The sequence below is a fragment of the Electrona antarctica genome (genome assembly GCF_951216825.1).
Source record: "Electrona antarctica genome assembly, chromosome: 12".
Lineage (NCBI taxonomy): Eukaryota > Metazoa > Chordata > Actinopteri > Myctophiformes > Myctophidae > Electrona > Electrona antarctica.
Window position 1 is genome coordinate 16,327,863 of NC_136793.1, and position 16,497 is coordinate 16,344,359.

The 16,497-nt window shown below is 45.5% G+C and overlaps 1 protein-coding gene across 1 annotated transcript in view; it reads right to left on the minus strand.

Moving 5' to 3' along the window:
- Positions 1-16,497, minus strand: part of LOC306934491 (GDNF family receptor alpha-2-like) — a 195,805-nt gene that overhangs the window by 128,185 nt on the left and 51,123 nt on the right. The window contains exon 3 of the mRNA XM_079517071.1: positions 12,740-12,826. Coding sequence (XP_079373197.1) covers positions 12,740-12,826 — 87 coding nt within the window. The remainder of the gene's footprint in view (positions 1-12,739; positions 12,827-16,497) is intronic.

A 16,497-nucleotide genomic window follows, 5' to 3' on the forward strand; every position in this document is an offset into this window, starting at 1 on the left:
CATTCCGTCAACTTCCAGTCCAGGGCTTTGTCACACTTCGGCTCCCCATCTATGCTCCTTATAGCCGCCAGGGGCCGCCATTAGACTGGCCCCTGCATGAAGTGAATGGAGATGTCGTAACTCTGTCGTAATTCAATGGCTCTGCATCTGGCCAGTACAATGTTAATGTGGGATGTCCTTGTAATCGGTGCTCGTATGTTGGTTCCCACAGCACCAATTTGCTGGCAGGCAGTTCTTGACGTCTTCGACATTGTCCCGCTTGTCTCATTCTCCTGGCTGCTGTCATTCTCCTGGCTGCTATTTTCTTGCTTGCTCACCCTGGGTATACCATCAGATTCTGGTTGGTAACATGTCCACTCTCGCTGATGTTAAGTACGGCACACAACGTTCTGATGTAGCGCCCGTCTAGGGACTTCCGCAGGGTGTCCACCATCAGGGCTGGACTGGGACAAAAATTCGGCCCGGTCATTTTCGCGTGAATTTGGCCCAGACCGGCCCACCACAACCAGCGCGCAGATAGCAGAAACTCTACCGCCCGCTCCGTCGAGGCACACACAAACAAACAAGCCCTAATACCACCACTTTTACAGAACAACATAAATGATACAAACCAACAGACAACTACACAACCCTTTGTAGAGGGTTTATTTGTCACTCACTGATACAGGTACAGTGAACTTATCATGATGGCACTGGCATAATGGCAGCACGCCCGGCCCTTTCCTGGTGGCCTGCCGCCTATTGGCCTGCCTGCCTGTACAAAAAAAAGCATTTTTTGTTTTAATCATGGCGGCCCCCTACGGTCGCGGCCCACCGGGAATATGCCCGGTACGTCCTGTGGCCAGTCCAGCCCTGTCCACCATTCACTGCCATTAAGGAGAACAGACCCTATACCTTTGCATATAAAGAAGCTGAGTTTGATGTGTTGATTTCATTTATTCCACTCACTGCACTGCTATTATTTGAAAACTTTAGTTAGAGGTTAATTTGTAGATTTAGATCATTATTTACAACACATACATTTAAGAATGCAGCAATATTTTACATTTGGCTTATTGTAAAATAGACAGTCTACAAGCTCACAACTGGTCACAATGCGACGCACTGTGAACTTGTAGATCTGCTATTTTCGAAAGATTTCAAAAAGGTTTGAGGATGAGTACTTTTACTCAAGTACAATTTTGAATACAGGACTTTTTACTTGTAACAGAGTATTTCTACATTGTGGTTATTGTTGCTACTTGTATACTTGTACTTGGGCAAGCAGTGGGAGAAATTCATTGGCGTGACGACTAAATTGGTGAGGAAAATGGGTACAAAAATAATTGGCTTACTCTCAATGTAGAAGTATTTCAAAATGGAAAATGTTGGAGGCGCGACAAGCTGCCGAAAACATATTTTGACAAGACAATTACATAATTTAGTTATTTTTGACCTGTCCACCGCATCACATGAAAATGTCACGTCACGATTATTGCGGCCAAAATAATTCTGATTAAAATAAGTGTTAAATAGCTTTATATTCTGATAGTATACTCATTGCTAGAGTGTTTGTTCAGTAACAGATGTGTCTCTCCAGCTCTTTATTAAACAGAAAATGTATTTGCAGGCCACCAATTTTATCCAATCAGGATAGAGAACTCAGACAGCATACACAAGTGAAATTGGAAGTGATGACACAAAGAAATGAGCAGACACAATTGGAACTGGAACACTCTAAAAATGAACATTCTCCTGATTGGCTGACATTTTGTCACCCAGCTGAAATGTTATGTTCATTAAAGACCTTGAGAGACAGGGAGACTCTTACTGAACAAACGCATCTATAGCAATGATTATTATCAGTCTCAGAATATAGTGCTTTGACCTTTTAACTGTGTGTGTACGTGCGTGCGTGCGTGCGTGCGTGCGTGCGTCCCTGCGGGCGTGCGGACGTCCCTGCATGCGTGCGTGCGTGCATGTGTTGCGCTGTATAGCCTTATTCATTTCCACATCTCTGCTCCTCTTATTCTCAATTAATAGTTAATTTGATTGGCTAAGGCAATGTCGCAACGCCATGGCCGATGCTCCATATCAGGACACTTTCTCATGCGATGTGGTGGTCAGATCCGCTCGCTCTATGGCGCTGCAGATGGTATGTGTGTCAGCTTGTAGATTAGGTTTTTTTTTTTCTTGATGGTAACTGTTGTATAATCACAATATTACACTCAATTTGCTTCTGTGATATTACTTAATTGCGGTCAACGATACATTTATATCTGCCTGGCTGCGGGGTAATATAGCACTCATCTGGGGGCTTAAAAAGAGTGTCCTTGTGGGCAAGCTGTGGTGGACGGACCCTATAGCATGCTATGCAGCCAGCCCACCATCCTTCACTATAGAGTGTGGCACAATATTGATTGGAGTAGAGCGTAGTAGAGAGAGGCCTATTGACTCGTGTGCATAAACTCTGCCTCGGAGCAAGGCACAACAGCAAACCGTCGCTGTCGGGCAGGAACCTTGTATAAATTTACAAGGAATAGGAGAATAACCTGTGTTCCAATGGGACACTTTGCAAATCATTCAAACATGGTACAAAATAGCTACAGTATAGCTGATCTACAAGGGATACAAGCCTAGTTACAGTACAAGGGATACAAGCCTAGTTACATTACAAGGGATACAAGCCTAGTTACAAGGGATACATACAAGCCTAGTTACATTACAAGGGATACAAGCCTAGTTACAAGGGATACAAGCCTAGTTACATTACAAGGGATACAAGCCTAGTTACAAGGGATACAAGCCTAGTTACATTACAAGGGATACAAGCCTAGTTACAAGGGATACAAGCCTAGTTACATTACAAGGGATACAAGCCTAGTTACAAGGGATACAAGCCTAGTTACATTACAAGGGATACAAGCCTAGTTACAAGGGATACAAGCCTAGTTACAAGGGATACAAGCCTAGTTACATTACAAGGGATACAAGCCTAGTTACAATGGATACAAGCCTAGTTACATTACAAGGGATACAAGCCTAGTTACAAGGGATACAAGCCTAGTTACAAGGGATACAAGCCTAGTTACAAGGGATACGAGCCTAGCTACAAGGGATACAAGCCTAGTTACAAGGGATACAAGCCTAGTTACAAGGGATACAAGCCTAGTTACAAGGGATACGAGCCTAGCTACAAGGGATACAAGCCTAGTTACAAGGGATACAAGCCTAGTTACAAGGGATACAAGCCTAGTTACAAGGGACACAAGCCTAGCTACAAGGGATACAAGCCTAGTTACAAGGGACACAAGCCTAGCTACTAGGGATACAAGGGCTACTGAAACTCCTCCTTGGGCGGAAACATTAAAAATAAAAGAACCATGTGTTCCACTGGGTAATAACGTAATGTTATTATTACGAGTTAGTCTGACATCCCGTTAGTTCGACTACGTGGCCGGTTAAAGGACCACTTCACCACTTTTCAACCTATCTTCATTATAATAGGTCCTCACTAATAATCATAAAAAAATGGCACGATTTTTTTCTACTCCAGTCTGTGTCTCATAGGAGGGCTGTGGGCAGTTTAGAAACTGTCTTCCATTAGGCAGATTTGTTTTAAACAAGATTCTTTTACAAAAATATTTAGATTTTCATTATCGTGAGAACGATGGCTTCCATTTTCGCATTGCAACTTTTCAGGACTAGAAAGCCTGCAGTTTCTATTAGCTTGTATTCCCCATCGATGATGTCACTGGAAGACGGTTTCTGAACTGCCCACAGCCCTCGTATGAGACACAGACCGAGTAGAAAAAAATTGCACCATTTTATCATGATTATTAGTGAGGACCTATTATATGAAGATAGGTTGAAAAGTGGTGAAGTGGTCCTTTAAGACTTTGCGTGCGGTTAGGGTTAGCGTTGGGGTTTGGTGATAGGGGTAGTATGGGGCTCTATGTTCAGAATATTGGGTAGTCAGATTTATGGGTGTTGGATTATTGTACTTACAGCCTTACACACCTCGTTCATCAAGTGAAAAATAGCCGATCAGCAAATTCCGCTACTTTAGCGGGACACTCTTGTATGACGAAATAGGGCATTAATTGACGAGAGAGAGAGAGAGAGAGAGAGAGAGAGAGAGACAGAGAGAGAGAGAGAGAGAGAGAGAGAGACAGAGAGAGAGAACATAACATAAAACATTGAAATATGGAGATGCAAAGTTTTTCTTTTTTTAAGAAATAACTTGGGTTGTTACCTCTGAGTAAACACGTAACAACATCCACACTGAGTATACATCCACACATTCTCCTACTGAATGTATTGATTTTCTTCCCCTTTCATTTGCCATAGTTCCACCTCTTATCTCTCCCTTAGACTTCAAAAATATACTGAAGATTATTTTTCAATTTTCCATCTTTGGTCTTCTTGCGGAATATACGTCATCCTCTCCTGTCCTCATCAACCGTGGCAGAATATGCAGTCTCTCAGTCTCTCAGCCAGGAAAGTAACTAAGTACTAAGAAAGTACTGTACTTGAAGGTAAGGCAGTGGTTTTTCGTGTCAAGGACCCCCAAATCTATATGAATTATCTGTCCGCACAGAGGCGAGACGAGACAACAGTAGGGGTGGTCACCTCAATTTATATTCTGGGGTCACGGTGGCACAGTCGGTTGTGCTGTCGCCTCACAGCTAGAAGGTCCTGGGTTCGATTCCCGTTGGGGACGCTGTGAGCACTGGGTGGCGTGTTCATTCCTCTGCATCATCATTGCCCATACCCGAGGCGGGGTTGGCGAAAGGGCCTTTCTGTGTGGAGTTTGCATGTTCTCCCCATGTCCCCTAGGGTAGGTACCCTCACAAAAACATGCCGTAATCCTGGTCTCTAAACTACCTCCCCCTGGCCAGCCGGGGCGCCTGATGGAGGGGAAAGGAACTGGTCAGAATAACGTGTTCCTTCCACGCGCTACGTCCGGCCGGGGAAACTCTCCCCTGTCAGGTGAAAAGAAGCAGCTTGGACTCCTCATGCATAGAAGGAAAGCATGAGGGCAGTCCGCTGCCCCCCCAGGTTGGCAGAGGAAGTGTAGCGCCCAGGATTACATTAGATAATTGACATTGGGTGAAAAAATGGGTTGCAAAATTGTGGGCTAAAATATTTTAAAATAAATGCTCTATATTATGATAGGAATCATTGTTATTCTAGAATGTTTGTTCAGTAGCAGGGGTTTTTGATTGATTGAACACTTGATTTATGGGGGACTTTTTCTAGGGTCTCCTTGCCTCTCCAGCTCTTTAGTAAACAGAACAAAATAAAACATTGTCAGGTCTTCAAATCAGAAGAACAAACTCATACAGCATAAACAAGTGAAATGCAAAGTGATGACACAAAGAAAGGAGCAGACCAAATTGGAACTGGAACACAATCACATTGAAGCTGATAAATGGGCACCCTCTCCTGATTGGCTGAAATTGTCATGATTTGAGTCTCCCCCTGTCTGTATTTCCACTTCGGCCACTCCCTCATCCCATTCCACACTTCAGTCCCAGTTACACACCTGGTTCCACTCTCATCAGCCCAGCCCATTACAAACCTGTGAACACTACTGCAATCAACCCACCACCTATAAGACTGGACTCATTGCACACACACCTTGTCGGATCATACTTTCATGTCATGTTGTTGTACCTGGGAGCTCTTGCCTTGTGCCTTGTTCCTGGACTATGCTTTGAAGCTTCTGGTAATTTGCTGCTGCTTGTACCTCTTTGTTTTTTGCATTTTTGGACTGCTTAGTGTTTGCCAGTAGTTACTAAGTTTTGCCTTTTTTCTGCATTTATTCAATAAATCCTTTGATTACACTCTGCCTTGCTGGTCATGACTCTGCACTTGGGTTCAATACTTTTTGCCACCGTGACAGAATGATCCGACCATTATGAACCCAGCAGAGTTAAAACTTTTTCGCCTAAAAGTGGCAGACTTTGAATGTTTGGTTGATCGTTTTATGGCCTCTCCTCCTAACCTGCGTGCTGAGGTTGAGGGGGAGATTTCAAACCAGCAGCAGTGGCTTAAAGAGAGGCCTTGGGTCAGCCATTTTGTGCCCCGTTTGGATGCTGTCCGTACTAAGCTTAATGACTTTGAGACCAGCTTGGTTCATACTTCCCAGAAAGCCCCTCACTCCATTAGGTGTGGAGTCTTGAGCCTGAATCCTGCCAGCCCTAATAATGACCAGCAGAAAGCCAAGCCATTAGACCTATTGTCTTATTTTTGCAAACATGCAAGGATACCTGTTTATTCAGCGCCACCTCATGCCACAAATCCTTATCTGGGCACACGCCTGGCTCTGGGAGGTCCCCGTAGTGCCAACAAACGGGGCAAAATTTCCCAGGATCGCCAAGCAACCAAGCCCACCCGGTCAGCCATCTCGAGTCTGCAGTCAGCCCCTGCTCGGCCTCGGAGACCACCGGTGTCTGCAGATCCACCTGCAGTCCCACCTCCGGTGCCTGTAGCCCTGCCTGCAGTTCCACCTGCAGCCCCGCCTCCGGTGCCGGTAGCCCTGCCTGCAGTTCCACCTACAGTCCAGTCTCCACAATCTGCAGCACCCTCCTCATCTCCTGGGTGTGCAGCATCATCATCCTCATCTCCAGCATCCTCCTCGTCTTCAGCACCCTCCTCGTCTCCAGCATCCTCCTCCTCTCCTGGGTGTGCAGCATCCTCCTCCTCTCCTGGGTGTGCAGCATCCTCCTCTCCTGGGTGTGCAGCATCCTCCTCCTCTCCTGGGTGTGCAGCATCCTCCTCCTCTCCTGGGTGTGCAGCATCCTCCTCCTCTCCTGGGTGTGCAGCATCCTCCTCTCCTGGGTGTGCAGCATCCTCCTCCTCTCCTGGGTGTGCAGCATCCTCTTCTCCTGGGTGTGCAGCATCCTCCTCTCCTGGGTGTGCAGCATCCTCCTCTCCTGGGTGTGCAGCATCCTCCTCTCCTGGGTGTGCAGCATCCTCCTCCTCTCCTGGGTGTGCAGCATCCTCCTCCTCTCCTGGGTGTGCAGCATCCTCTTTGTCTCCTCGGTGTCCAGCTCCTGCAGCACCGCCTGCAGTTCTACCTGCAGCACCGCCTGCAGTTCTACCTGCAGCACCGCCTGCAGTTCTACCTGCAGCACCGCCTGCAGATCCACCTGCAGCTCTACCTGCAGCACCGCCTGCAGCACCACCTGCAGTTCTACCTGCAGCACCACCTGCAGCTCCGCCCCCTCCGCCTGCAGTTCCGCCTGCAGTTCCGCCTGCAGCCCCTTCGGCATCGCCTCTGCCTGCAGCACCTCTGGCCTCGCCTCTGCCTGCAGCACCTCTGGCCTCGCCTCTGCCTGCAGCACCTCTGGCCTCGCCTCTGCCTGCAGCACCTCTGGCCTCGCCTCTGCCTGCAGCACCTCTGGCCTCGCCTCTGCCTGCAGCACCTCTGGCCTCGCCTCTGCCTGCAGCACCTCCGGCCTCGCCTCTGCCTGCAGCGTCTTCTGGGGTCCCGTCTCCTGAGCCTGCAGTGTCTTCTGGGGTCCCGTCTCCTGAGCCTGCAGTGTCTTCTGGGGTCCCGTCTCCTGAGCCTGCAGCGTCTTCTGGGGTCCCGTCTCCGAAGTCTGCAGCGTCTTCTGGGGTCCCGTCTCCGGAGTCTGAAGCATCCTCGTCTCCTGCAGCCCCGTTTCCTGGGCCTCCAGGACGTCCGCCGGATGACACCGCTGAGTCGTCTCAGCCTCCCGGCCGACCTCCAGACGGCGCCTCCCTCACCTCATCTCGGCCTCCCGGTCGACCTCCAGACGGCGCCTCCCTCGCCTCGTCTCGGCCTCCCGGTCGACCTCCAGACGGCGCCTCCCTCGCCTCGTCTCGGCCTCCCGGTCGCCCTCCAGACGGCGCCTCCCTCGCCTCGTCTCGGCCTCCCGGTCGACCTCCAGACGGCGCCTCCCTCGCCTCGTCTCGGCCTCCCGGCCGACCTCCAGACGGCGCCTCCCTCGCCTCGTCTCGGCCTCCCGGTCGACCTCCAGACGGCGCCTCCCTCGCCTCGTCTCGGCCTCCCGGCCGACCTCCAGACGGCGCCTCCCTCGTCTCGGCCTCCCGGCCGACCTCCAGACGGCGCCTCCCTCGCCTCGTCTCGGCCTCCCGGCCGACCTCCAGACGGCGCCTCCCTCGTCTCGGCCTCCCGGCCGACCTCCAGACGGTGCCTACTTCGCCTCGTCTCGGCCTCCCGGCCGACCTCCAGACGCGTCCTTCGTCTCGTCTCTGCCTCCCGGCCGGCCTCCAGACGTAAGCTGCTCAGCCCGGGTCCATCCTCCAGGCCGTCCACCTGAGGTTCAGGTTCCCGGATCCCTTTGCTCTGGTGCCATGACACAGTCTCCCTCCTCCAGACCCCCTCCACCCACCCTGCTCGTTCCTGGTCTAGGTCATGGGTCGTCTGGAATCCGCCCCTTGAGGGGAGGGTACTGTCATGATTTGAGTCTCCCCCTGTCTGTATTTCCACTTCGGCCACTCCCTCATCCCATTCCACACTTCAGTCCCAGTTACACACCTGGTTCCACTCTCATCAGCCCAGCCCATTACAAACCTGTGAACACTACTGCAATCAACCCACCACCTATAAGACTGGACTCATTGCACACACACCTTGTCGGATCATACTTTCATGTCATGTTGTTGTACCTGGGAGCTCTTGCCTTGTGCCTTGTTCCTGGACTATGCTTTGAAGCTTCTGGTAATTTGCTGCTGCTTGTACCTCTTTGTTTTTTGCATTTTTGGACTGCTTAGTGTTTGCCAGTAGTTACTAAGTTTTGCCTTTTTTCTGCATTTATTCAATAAATCCTTTGATTACACTCTGCCTTGCTGGTCATGACTCTGCACTTGGGTTCAATACTTTTTGCCACCGTGACAGAAATTGGCAATCCACCTGAGCATTATTAAAGAGCAATGATTACTTATCAGAAGCTTTGACCTTTTAACAAAAAAACATTTTGTTTTAGCCCAAAAATATCACTCATTAATATGAATATCACCATTAAGAAGAAGATTCTTTTTTAGGTATATATTTATAAAACTTTTTACTTCTACTCCAGTCAATTTTTTTTATTCGACTACAATTATTTGACAGGTTTAGTTACAAGTACTTTTCAGATTGTGATTAATTATTACAAAACATTAACCAATTAATTAAGGCCTGTTTTACTGGAATTGGCTGTTCGAAAATATCATTGTAGATATACAAGGTCAAGGAGCTTTTAGACATTTTTGACAGCACTTTTGAAAAAAGGAAAACTACTTTTACTGGTTTTAAGTATATTTTGATGCCAATACTTTTACTCAGGTAAAATATTGAATACAGGGGTAGTAGAATAATTATTTCTACATTGTGGTATCGATATTTTTTTCTGTAGGCTACTTTATATCTGAGTACTTCTTCCGCCATCGTTTGCTTATGATTACTTCTAACTGTGGTTTGGCAATCGAAGTGAGAGGTATTCGCCACGGAACAAGTGTGTAATTATTTATCTGTTTTCTCCGCGGTTTTATGCCCAGCACCACAATCAATTAATCTGTCCTCAGAAATGATGAATAACGAGTCCCGCTCCGGGGGGGCCTAAATAGATTTCGGAGAACAAATCCGATATTTCACCTCGGAGAGAAGAGAGGAAGCAACTGCAAAAGCAAAGATGGATACAGTAATGAGTCCCCTGTTACGTCTTAATGTGTAGCTATTGTATATCCTGACATGCTCCTTCTATTACCACTGTATTATATACGCTTGCACTTGGACATCAGCACATGGCTGTATCTGCGATTGTTCAAAATGCTATTTTAGAGCAAAACCATCAGAATTGTCATCTCTGTCAGGTAGAAAGTCCTCATGTTACTTTTCAGGATTCAATTAAGAAAATAGCAAAAAGTAGCTAATCTATACAAGCTCCAGAATAGAAGTAAAGGAGGTAGAGGTTTCTGCCCGACAGCAACGATATCGGCCATAATTTGACTTTTTTGACGCCATCGGTATCGACAGTTATGCAGCCGATGTGCAACGATTTTGGTCACTTCACATGGTGTTGTCGCTATTTTGGGGCCGGTATTTTCATCATAGGCGACAAGTCTTCCAGAGATTGTTGTTTTATTGATTACAATTCCATTTGTCCTTTTTGAGAAAATGTCGATATAATATTGTGTGGTTAAAATGGAGTTGGAAGTAGACTCCAGAAGTGCTTTCAAAGTGGCGCTTTTAAAGCCTTTAAATCAGAAGAGGCATGCAGTTTGTAAATAATATCCTCAAAAAACTACAAAGTAACCGAAGGCCCGTGCCTTTATTTTATATATGTTTTCTCAGACGTTCCCACACTCCCATTCACCAATATCAAAGAAGTGTATTTTCAAAAAACAAAAACAGACCCAGTGATACACGGTTGACTTGGAACGCTAAGGGGATTATGCAGAAAGCGTGGATATCTCCAGTCCCTCCCAGATATAAAACGAAGCCAGATACATCAAGCCAAACCGCAGAAACAGGACAACTCGCTGTCTTCCGTGTGTAAATTGCTTTTGGCAAAAGAGGGAAGAAAAATAAAATAATAAAAAAAGAAACAAGGTGAGGGGGAGGGTGGAATGTCCACGGGCGATTTATGTCGGTACAGGATGAAAGGGAAACGATTGCATTTTCAAGTGACTGTACCCCGCCTGTAGCGCTGGCAACAGACAGGATCCATTGCTGGGTCGGCTCTCACCTATTTTTTACGGCCCAGCCAGCCTCTTTCCTCATTGCATTAGCCATATCGCCGTCTTTCCGTCTTATCATCAGTTGTGGACACTCAGTAACAAAGTGCTTTTCCTTGAGTACTGTACTTAAAGGACGACTTCATCCATGTTCAACCTATCTTCATATACTGTATAACTGGTCCTCTAATGCTCATGATAAAATGCTAAAAACATCTACACAGTCTGTGTCTCATCATAGGGCTGTGCACACTTCAGAAACCTGGCTACCAGTGACATCATCATCAGGCAGTTTATTTATTTATTTTAATTTTAAACTAAAGATTTCACATTTTCACAGTTTCTATTAGCTTGGATTCCCCATCGATGATGTCACTGGTGCTTACTTTCTAACCGCACCGCAAAACCACATGGAGGCGTGGCCCTTGCGTCTAAACACAGGCCCACACAGTTAACAAAAAAAACAGACAGACAGACAGACAGACAGACAGACAGACAGACGAGACATGGCCAAAGCATTTCCGAGAGTCCCCAGCCAAAAACGTTGAGAACCCCTGCTCTAGACACAGAGTGGGGCTATGTATCTTTTAATGAGCATTAATGAGGAACAATAATTAGGAAGATAGGTTGAAAATGGGTGAATTAAATATTTTAGTTTTTTTGTTGTATATTTGGTGAATGTAACGCACATTTGTAAAGTGCTTTGGATAAAGGTGCTCTATAAATGTATTCGAATTGACCATGAGTGTCGTCTACTCAACTACTACTCATGTTCTTTTTAAAATAATGTTCAACGAGCTGATGTACAGTTCGAGTGGTAAACTCCTTTTGCTGGGGACCCGCTGGAACCCCCCTAGGGACCCCCGGACCCCACTCTGGCCCGTAGCACTGGCATTGGACAGGATCCATCGCTGGGTCCATTCCCACCTATCTTCTTTTCACGGCCAGCCATATCCTCTACTCTCCCCGCCGCATTAGCCATTGTAGCTGCGTCTTATGATAAGCCCTGCATTGATTAGCAATGCCCTTACGGTAATAAGCAGTAAATTAAACAGTGAGCCGTAGTTGCCCCTTGCTGAGAGCTCGGCTGTTTAATTAGTAAGCCAAATAGGAAATCAAACTGAAAGCAAAATCAATACGCGGGAAATATATGTATAGGCTAGGTATAGGGGGGAGAGAATACACAGTGAAATCTGCAGTGTTAATTCAACTCGGAAGGAGTGTACCAAATGTAATCGAATGGACCTGCGAGGGGGTCGATTTGAACTCCTCCGAGTCCAATTAACGCGGAGGATTTTTTTTTTTTTTTACTGTGTGTAGATGCTATACTTCAAACGGCTGTGGCAGTGCCGGTCTCTCTAAAAGCACCAGCACCGGCACCAGTTAAATAAGTTGTCTTCAACAGGCTCTTTGAACGCATTTATGAATCCCAGGAGAGTCGCTCTGTCTCTGACCCCTGTCGGAGCGGCGTGAAAAACATGTTGTTTTTTCCAACAAGTACTGTGCGCTATACATCTGTATTCCACTCACATGACGAAGTACTGGGGGCACATTAAAGATCAAAGTAACGGTCGATACAAAGTGCTCAAAGTGCTATCTTATACCTTGAGTCAAGGTATAAGATACTCCTGGGTCAAATATGACTCAACTACAAGGTATAAGATACTCCTGGGTCAAATATGACTCAACTACAAGCGAACGTTGCTCTGTCAGATTTGTGCTTATTGGTTCTCAAACTTCTTCATGTCAACTCAAGGACCCCCATAATTATGTATTTGGGTGCAGACCCAACATCTCCAAAAAATATTGTGTGCAAGGGATATAGATATATTCAAAGATCTGCACAAATGTTCACACTTTTTCACAAATGGCAGATCTACAAGCTCCTAGCACGGTGTGACTATATACTTTCAAATGGTAGGCCCTATATTTGAAATATTCCTAGAATGTAGTGGAGTCAAAAGTACAATATTTGTCATAGTCAAAGTAAAGTACAGAATACTAAATCAAGACAGGGGGTGGGGGGGGGGGACTCGTGGGTTGTTACCTGATATGATGGAGGCCAGGCGGAAGGCGTCTGGATGACGCACCGGAGCCACAGGTTCATACGGAGAGGTCTCGTAGAATTCTCCACCTGCAAAAACAGTATAGAAGACACACACGTCTGTAACACTGAAATATGTTGGTACGGCTTCAGTGGTTAATAATTCATAATCTGCTTTCTTCCCCTTTGTAGAAATGTAATGGAGTCAAACGTAACGATATTTGTCTTTGAAATGCAGTGCAGTCAAAGTATCCAAAAATAACAGTACAGAATCCTCCATTATAAACTTAAAAGTTATATAAACTTCAGTCAAAAGTCTCTCTCTCAGTCCCACTTGCGGTGTGTTTATTTTATTACAAAATTATGTCTAACAAGTGGAAAAGTACAGTTAAAAATAGTGGATTTAACCCAAACCCATTAAGGACGGGAACCCCTTTTTGTAACCATACCTTTCAGGACGGTTGTTACTGTATACCGTATATACAGTAACAACATGCTTGTTTTTGTCATTTTTTAATAAATAGTTTTCAGAAAACTTAGATCAGGATTTAAAGGCATTATTAGAATGGGCCTCAGTCCTAAATGGTTTATAAATGCCTTCTAAAGCAGTAGTTCTAACCTTTTTGTGTCAAGCCCCCCGATTAAAAAAAAACACACCCGTGTGAACTGAGTGGTGTAAGGTCTTATTATAGACTGATCAGCTGTGGTCTGACGTAATGTCTGACGTAATGAAATCACACCCGTGTGAACTGGGTGACCATAGCAACCGTGCTCATTTTTTGAGCACAGACAGACAGACAGACACGTAAACTAACAAAGCCAGTTGTAGGAGTGGTTTACACCACTCAAAAATGAAATATGTTTACATGATTGTGACCCCCTCAAGGACCCCTGGGGGTGGGGTTTGTGTTTGTGTTATTTTTTTTCCCTCTGCCGCTCTGTCACTGGGCTTTAAAAGCACATGTCAGAGTTGCAATGTGGAACGTTATGTATATTTCATCTGATTTATCTACTTGACTAATTAATAACGACCAAGCGACTGAAAGGCTGCATGGATGCAGAGGCGCTAGGTGTTAATTTGGTTGACTTAACTCGTTGACTATGACGAAAAATGTTCGCCGACTACCTTAAAAAAAAAAAAAAGCTATGATTACTAAACAACCTCAGACTAAATATATTGACAATTTCGTCAACATATAAAAACTAGTCTAAAATGTTACTCATAAACACAATTCTTTGGGCTAATTAGATGTTTCTAATTAGAAACAAGAAATAAAGGGCAAGGTACAACACCTTTTTTGTTGTTTTTCTTCTTTCTAATTATATTGTTTGGCGCAAAAAAATGTGTTTATTGTCACCATCCGAGTTGGCTTTGTCCGAGGCTTACAGATCTTTAAATAAATACTTTTTGAAACATCTATGGGAAAAATGAATTGGAAATTCTCGGGGACGGGACTGCGACGCTCTATAGGATGGTTATAAATGTAGTGGACAGATCTCATGTATGTGTGTTGTACCCCTGGAACAGGGGATAATAGTATGTGAAACAATACGCAGACGTCTTCTCTCATTCAAGGCTTTGTATTGAATCAATTATCAAATAATCAACACATCATAGATAAACATACATATTACAGCATCTTCACAATCAAGGTACGTATGAATCATCATCAATTATACAGGACGAGAACCAGGTAAGTGTATAGGTAGCTTGGTGTCCATAATAACACATTTAACTTGGCTTACTGTACATTCCATATCCCTGAGATAAATACTGTATATAGGTAAGCATGTGTTAGTAATCATTTTAAACCAACACTTTTAACTTCAATAAACTTATGTCTTCTTTTCATACCATTTGCAATGTGACTTTAACCAGCCTAAAATGTACCCATGAAACATTAGTGCAATACAGAACAGTAATGATAACTATGCACCACTTCTTCAGAGTTGTGCATTCTGGCATCCAGCAAAACCGTAACCCCTTTTCTATGAGTGACGTCATCACAAACAGCGACGTGCTGTCTGCTGACATGGCTTGTGCTACGTTAGCTAGCTTAGCTCATTATGTATACATGTTGTGGTCAGTGAGTAAGCACTACAAACGCTATTAATGTTCTTTCTCCCATCAAAACACACAAAACCCTGAGTGCAAAAATAGCATGAAACTATGTATCCACAGGGTAACGTTTCCCCATATATTTACCTGGAACAGGGGATAATAGTATGTGAAACAATACGCAGACGTCTTCTCTCATTCAAGGCTTTGTATTGAATGGAGATTGGTGCTGCGGTTCCCCCTACAGGCAGGCTGAAGGCATGAGCAATCGATCGATCTCACAGACATTACTAGTCAGTTATCTTCACTGTAGAAATACTATGCACTGTATGCAGTTCACTATCATGCAGAAATATGTAGAAATACTATGCACTGTATGCAGTTCACTATCATGCAGAAATATCATTCTATTACATACTCCCCCTCAAAAACAGATGTTGTCCTCAACATTGTGATCAGTAATCCTGTAGTGACCGGCAATACCCTAGTCCCCACTATTGAAATCTGGAACTCTTTTGAAACATGAAACTCTTTCACCAAATAAAAGTCATTGCAATGTTACATTCTTGGAACTCTTTTGCAAACATTCACATTCAAGTATGACAATCCGGAACTCTTTTTATGCCCTAGCTATCAGTGTCAGTGCTCACATTTCTGGAACTCTTTTTATACCCTCGTTAGTAGTTTGCTGTGTGTGACAGTCTGTGAGTTTATCTGTCACTCGGCTTTGTTTCAAGTCCACGAGTAAGTGACAGTTCAGGACAATGAGTGTATATGAAAAGGGGTGCATTCAACAGTCTATAGATATTCCATATATGAAGGGAGGCTGGTAGCAGTATGGCTGCATCGGAACTGTCCATGGCACATGGGCATTTGCATAATAAGGCAGCACCGCTATGTTGTGGCAAGTTGGATTGCCAAGCTGGTCATACGTGAATATCTTCGGTGGTCTGCACTCCCTCTGAGGCCGGGGAGATCTCTGCTCTTCCCCAACACCTCGGGCTGGCGACTGAGGTACTTCTACAGGTAAGTTCTCCATTTGATTATTCTCAGGTAGGTTCCGGTAGGTTCGGTTTCCATCGCTGTCAGGTAAGTTATCCTCTTGACCCTCCTCGCTCTCAGGTAAGCGTTCCCCTGAGCTCTCCCTGCGGTCAGGTACGTAGTCCACTAAGTCTGTCCATTCATCCATGTCCTCCGGTTCAGACAGCCAACTGTCGACAGGTTCCCCTGTAACAACCTCCTGCTGATCCTGTGGTTGCCGTTGTGGCATGTCCACCAAGTAGTACTCCTCTTCATCATCGTCGTCGTCGTCTTCAGTAATGTCTTTGTCCGTCTCCGCTGTTCTCCGCGGTTTCACGCGTGGGTGTACTTGATCCTCCAGTGGCAGGTAGTCGCAGGGCAAGAGAAGATTGCGATGTAATACCCTAGTTCTCCCTTTCCCTTGCTCTGGTTTCAGCTCATAGACTGGTACATCTCTCCCCACTTGACGAACGACAGTATGGATCGTATCTTCCCAATGATTCCTCAACTTGCCTGGACCTCCCCGAGGCATCATATTCCTCACCAGGACGCGGTCCCCTGGATACAATGCTGAGCTCCTGACTTTGGTATCATAAGCTCCTTTGCTCTTTACTGTAGCTTTATGCATGTTTTCTTGTGTGATCTTATAGGCCTCTTCCATGCCTTTTTTCCATTTCTCCAC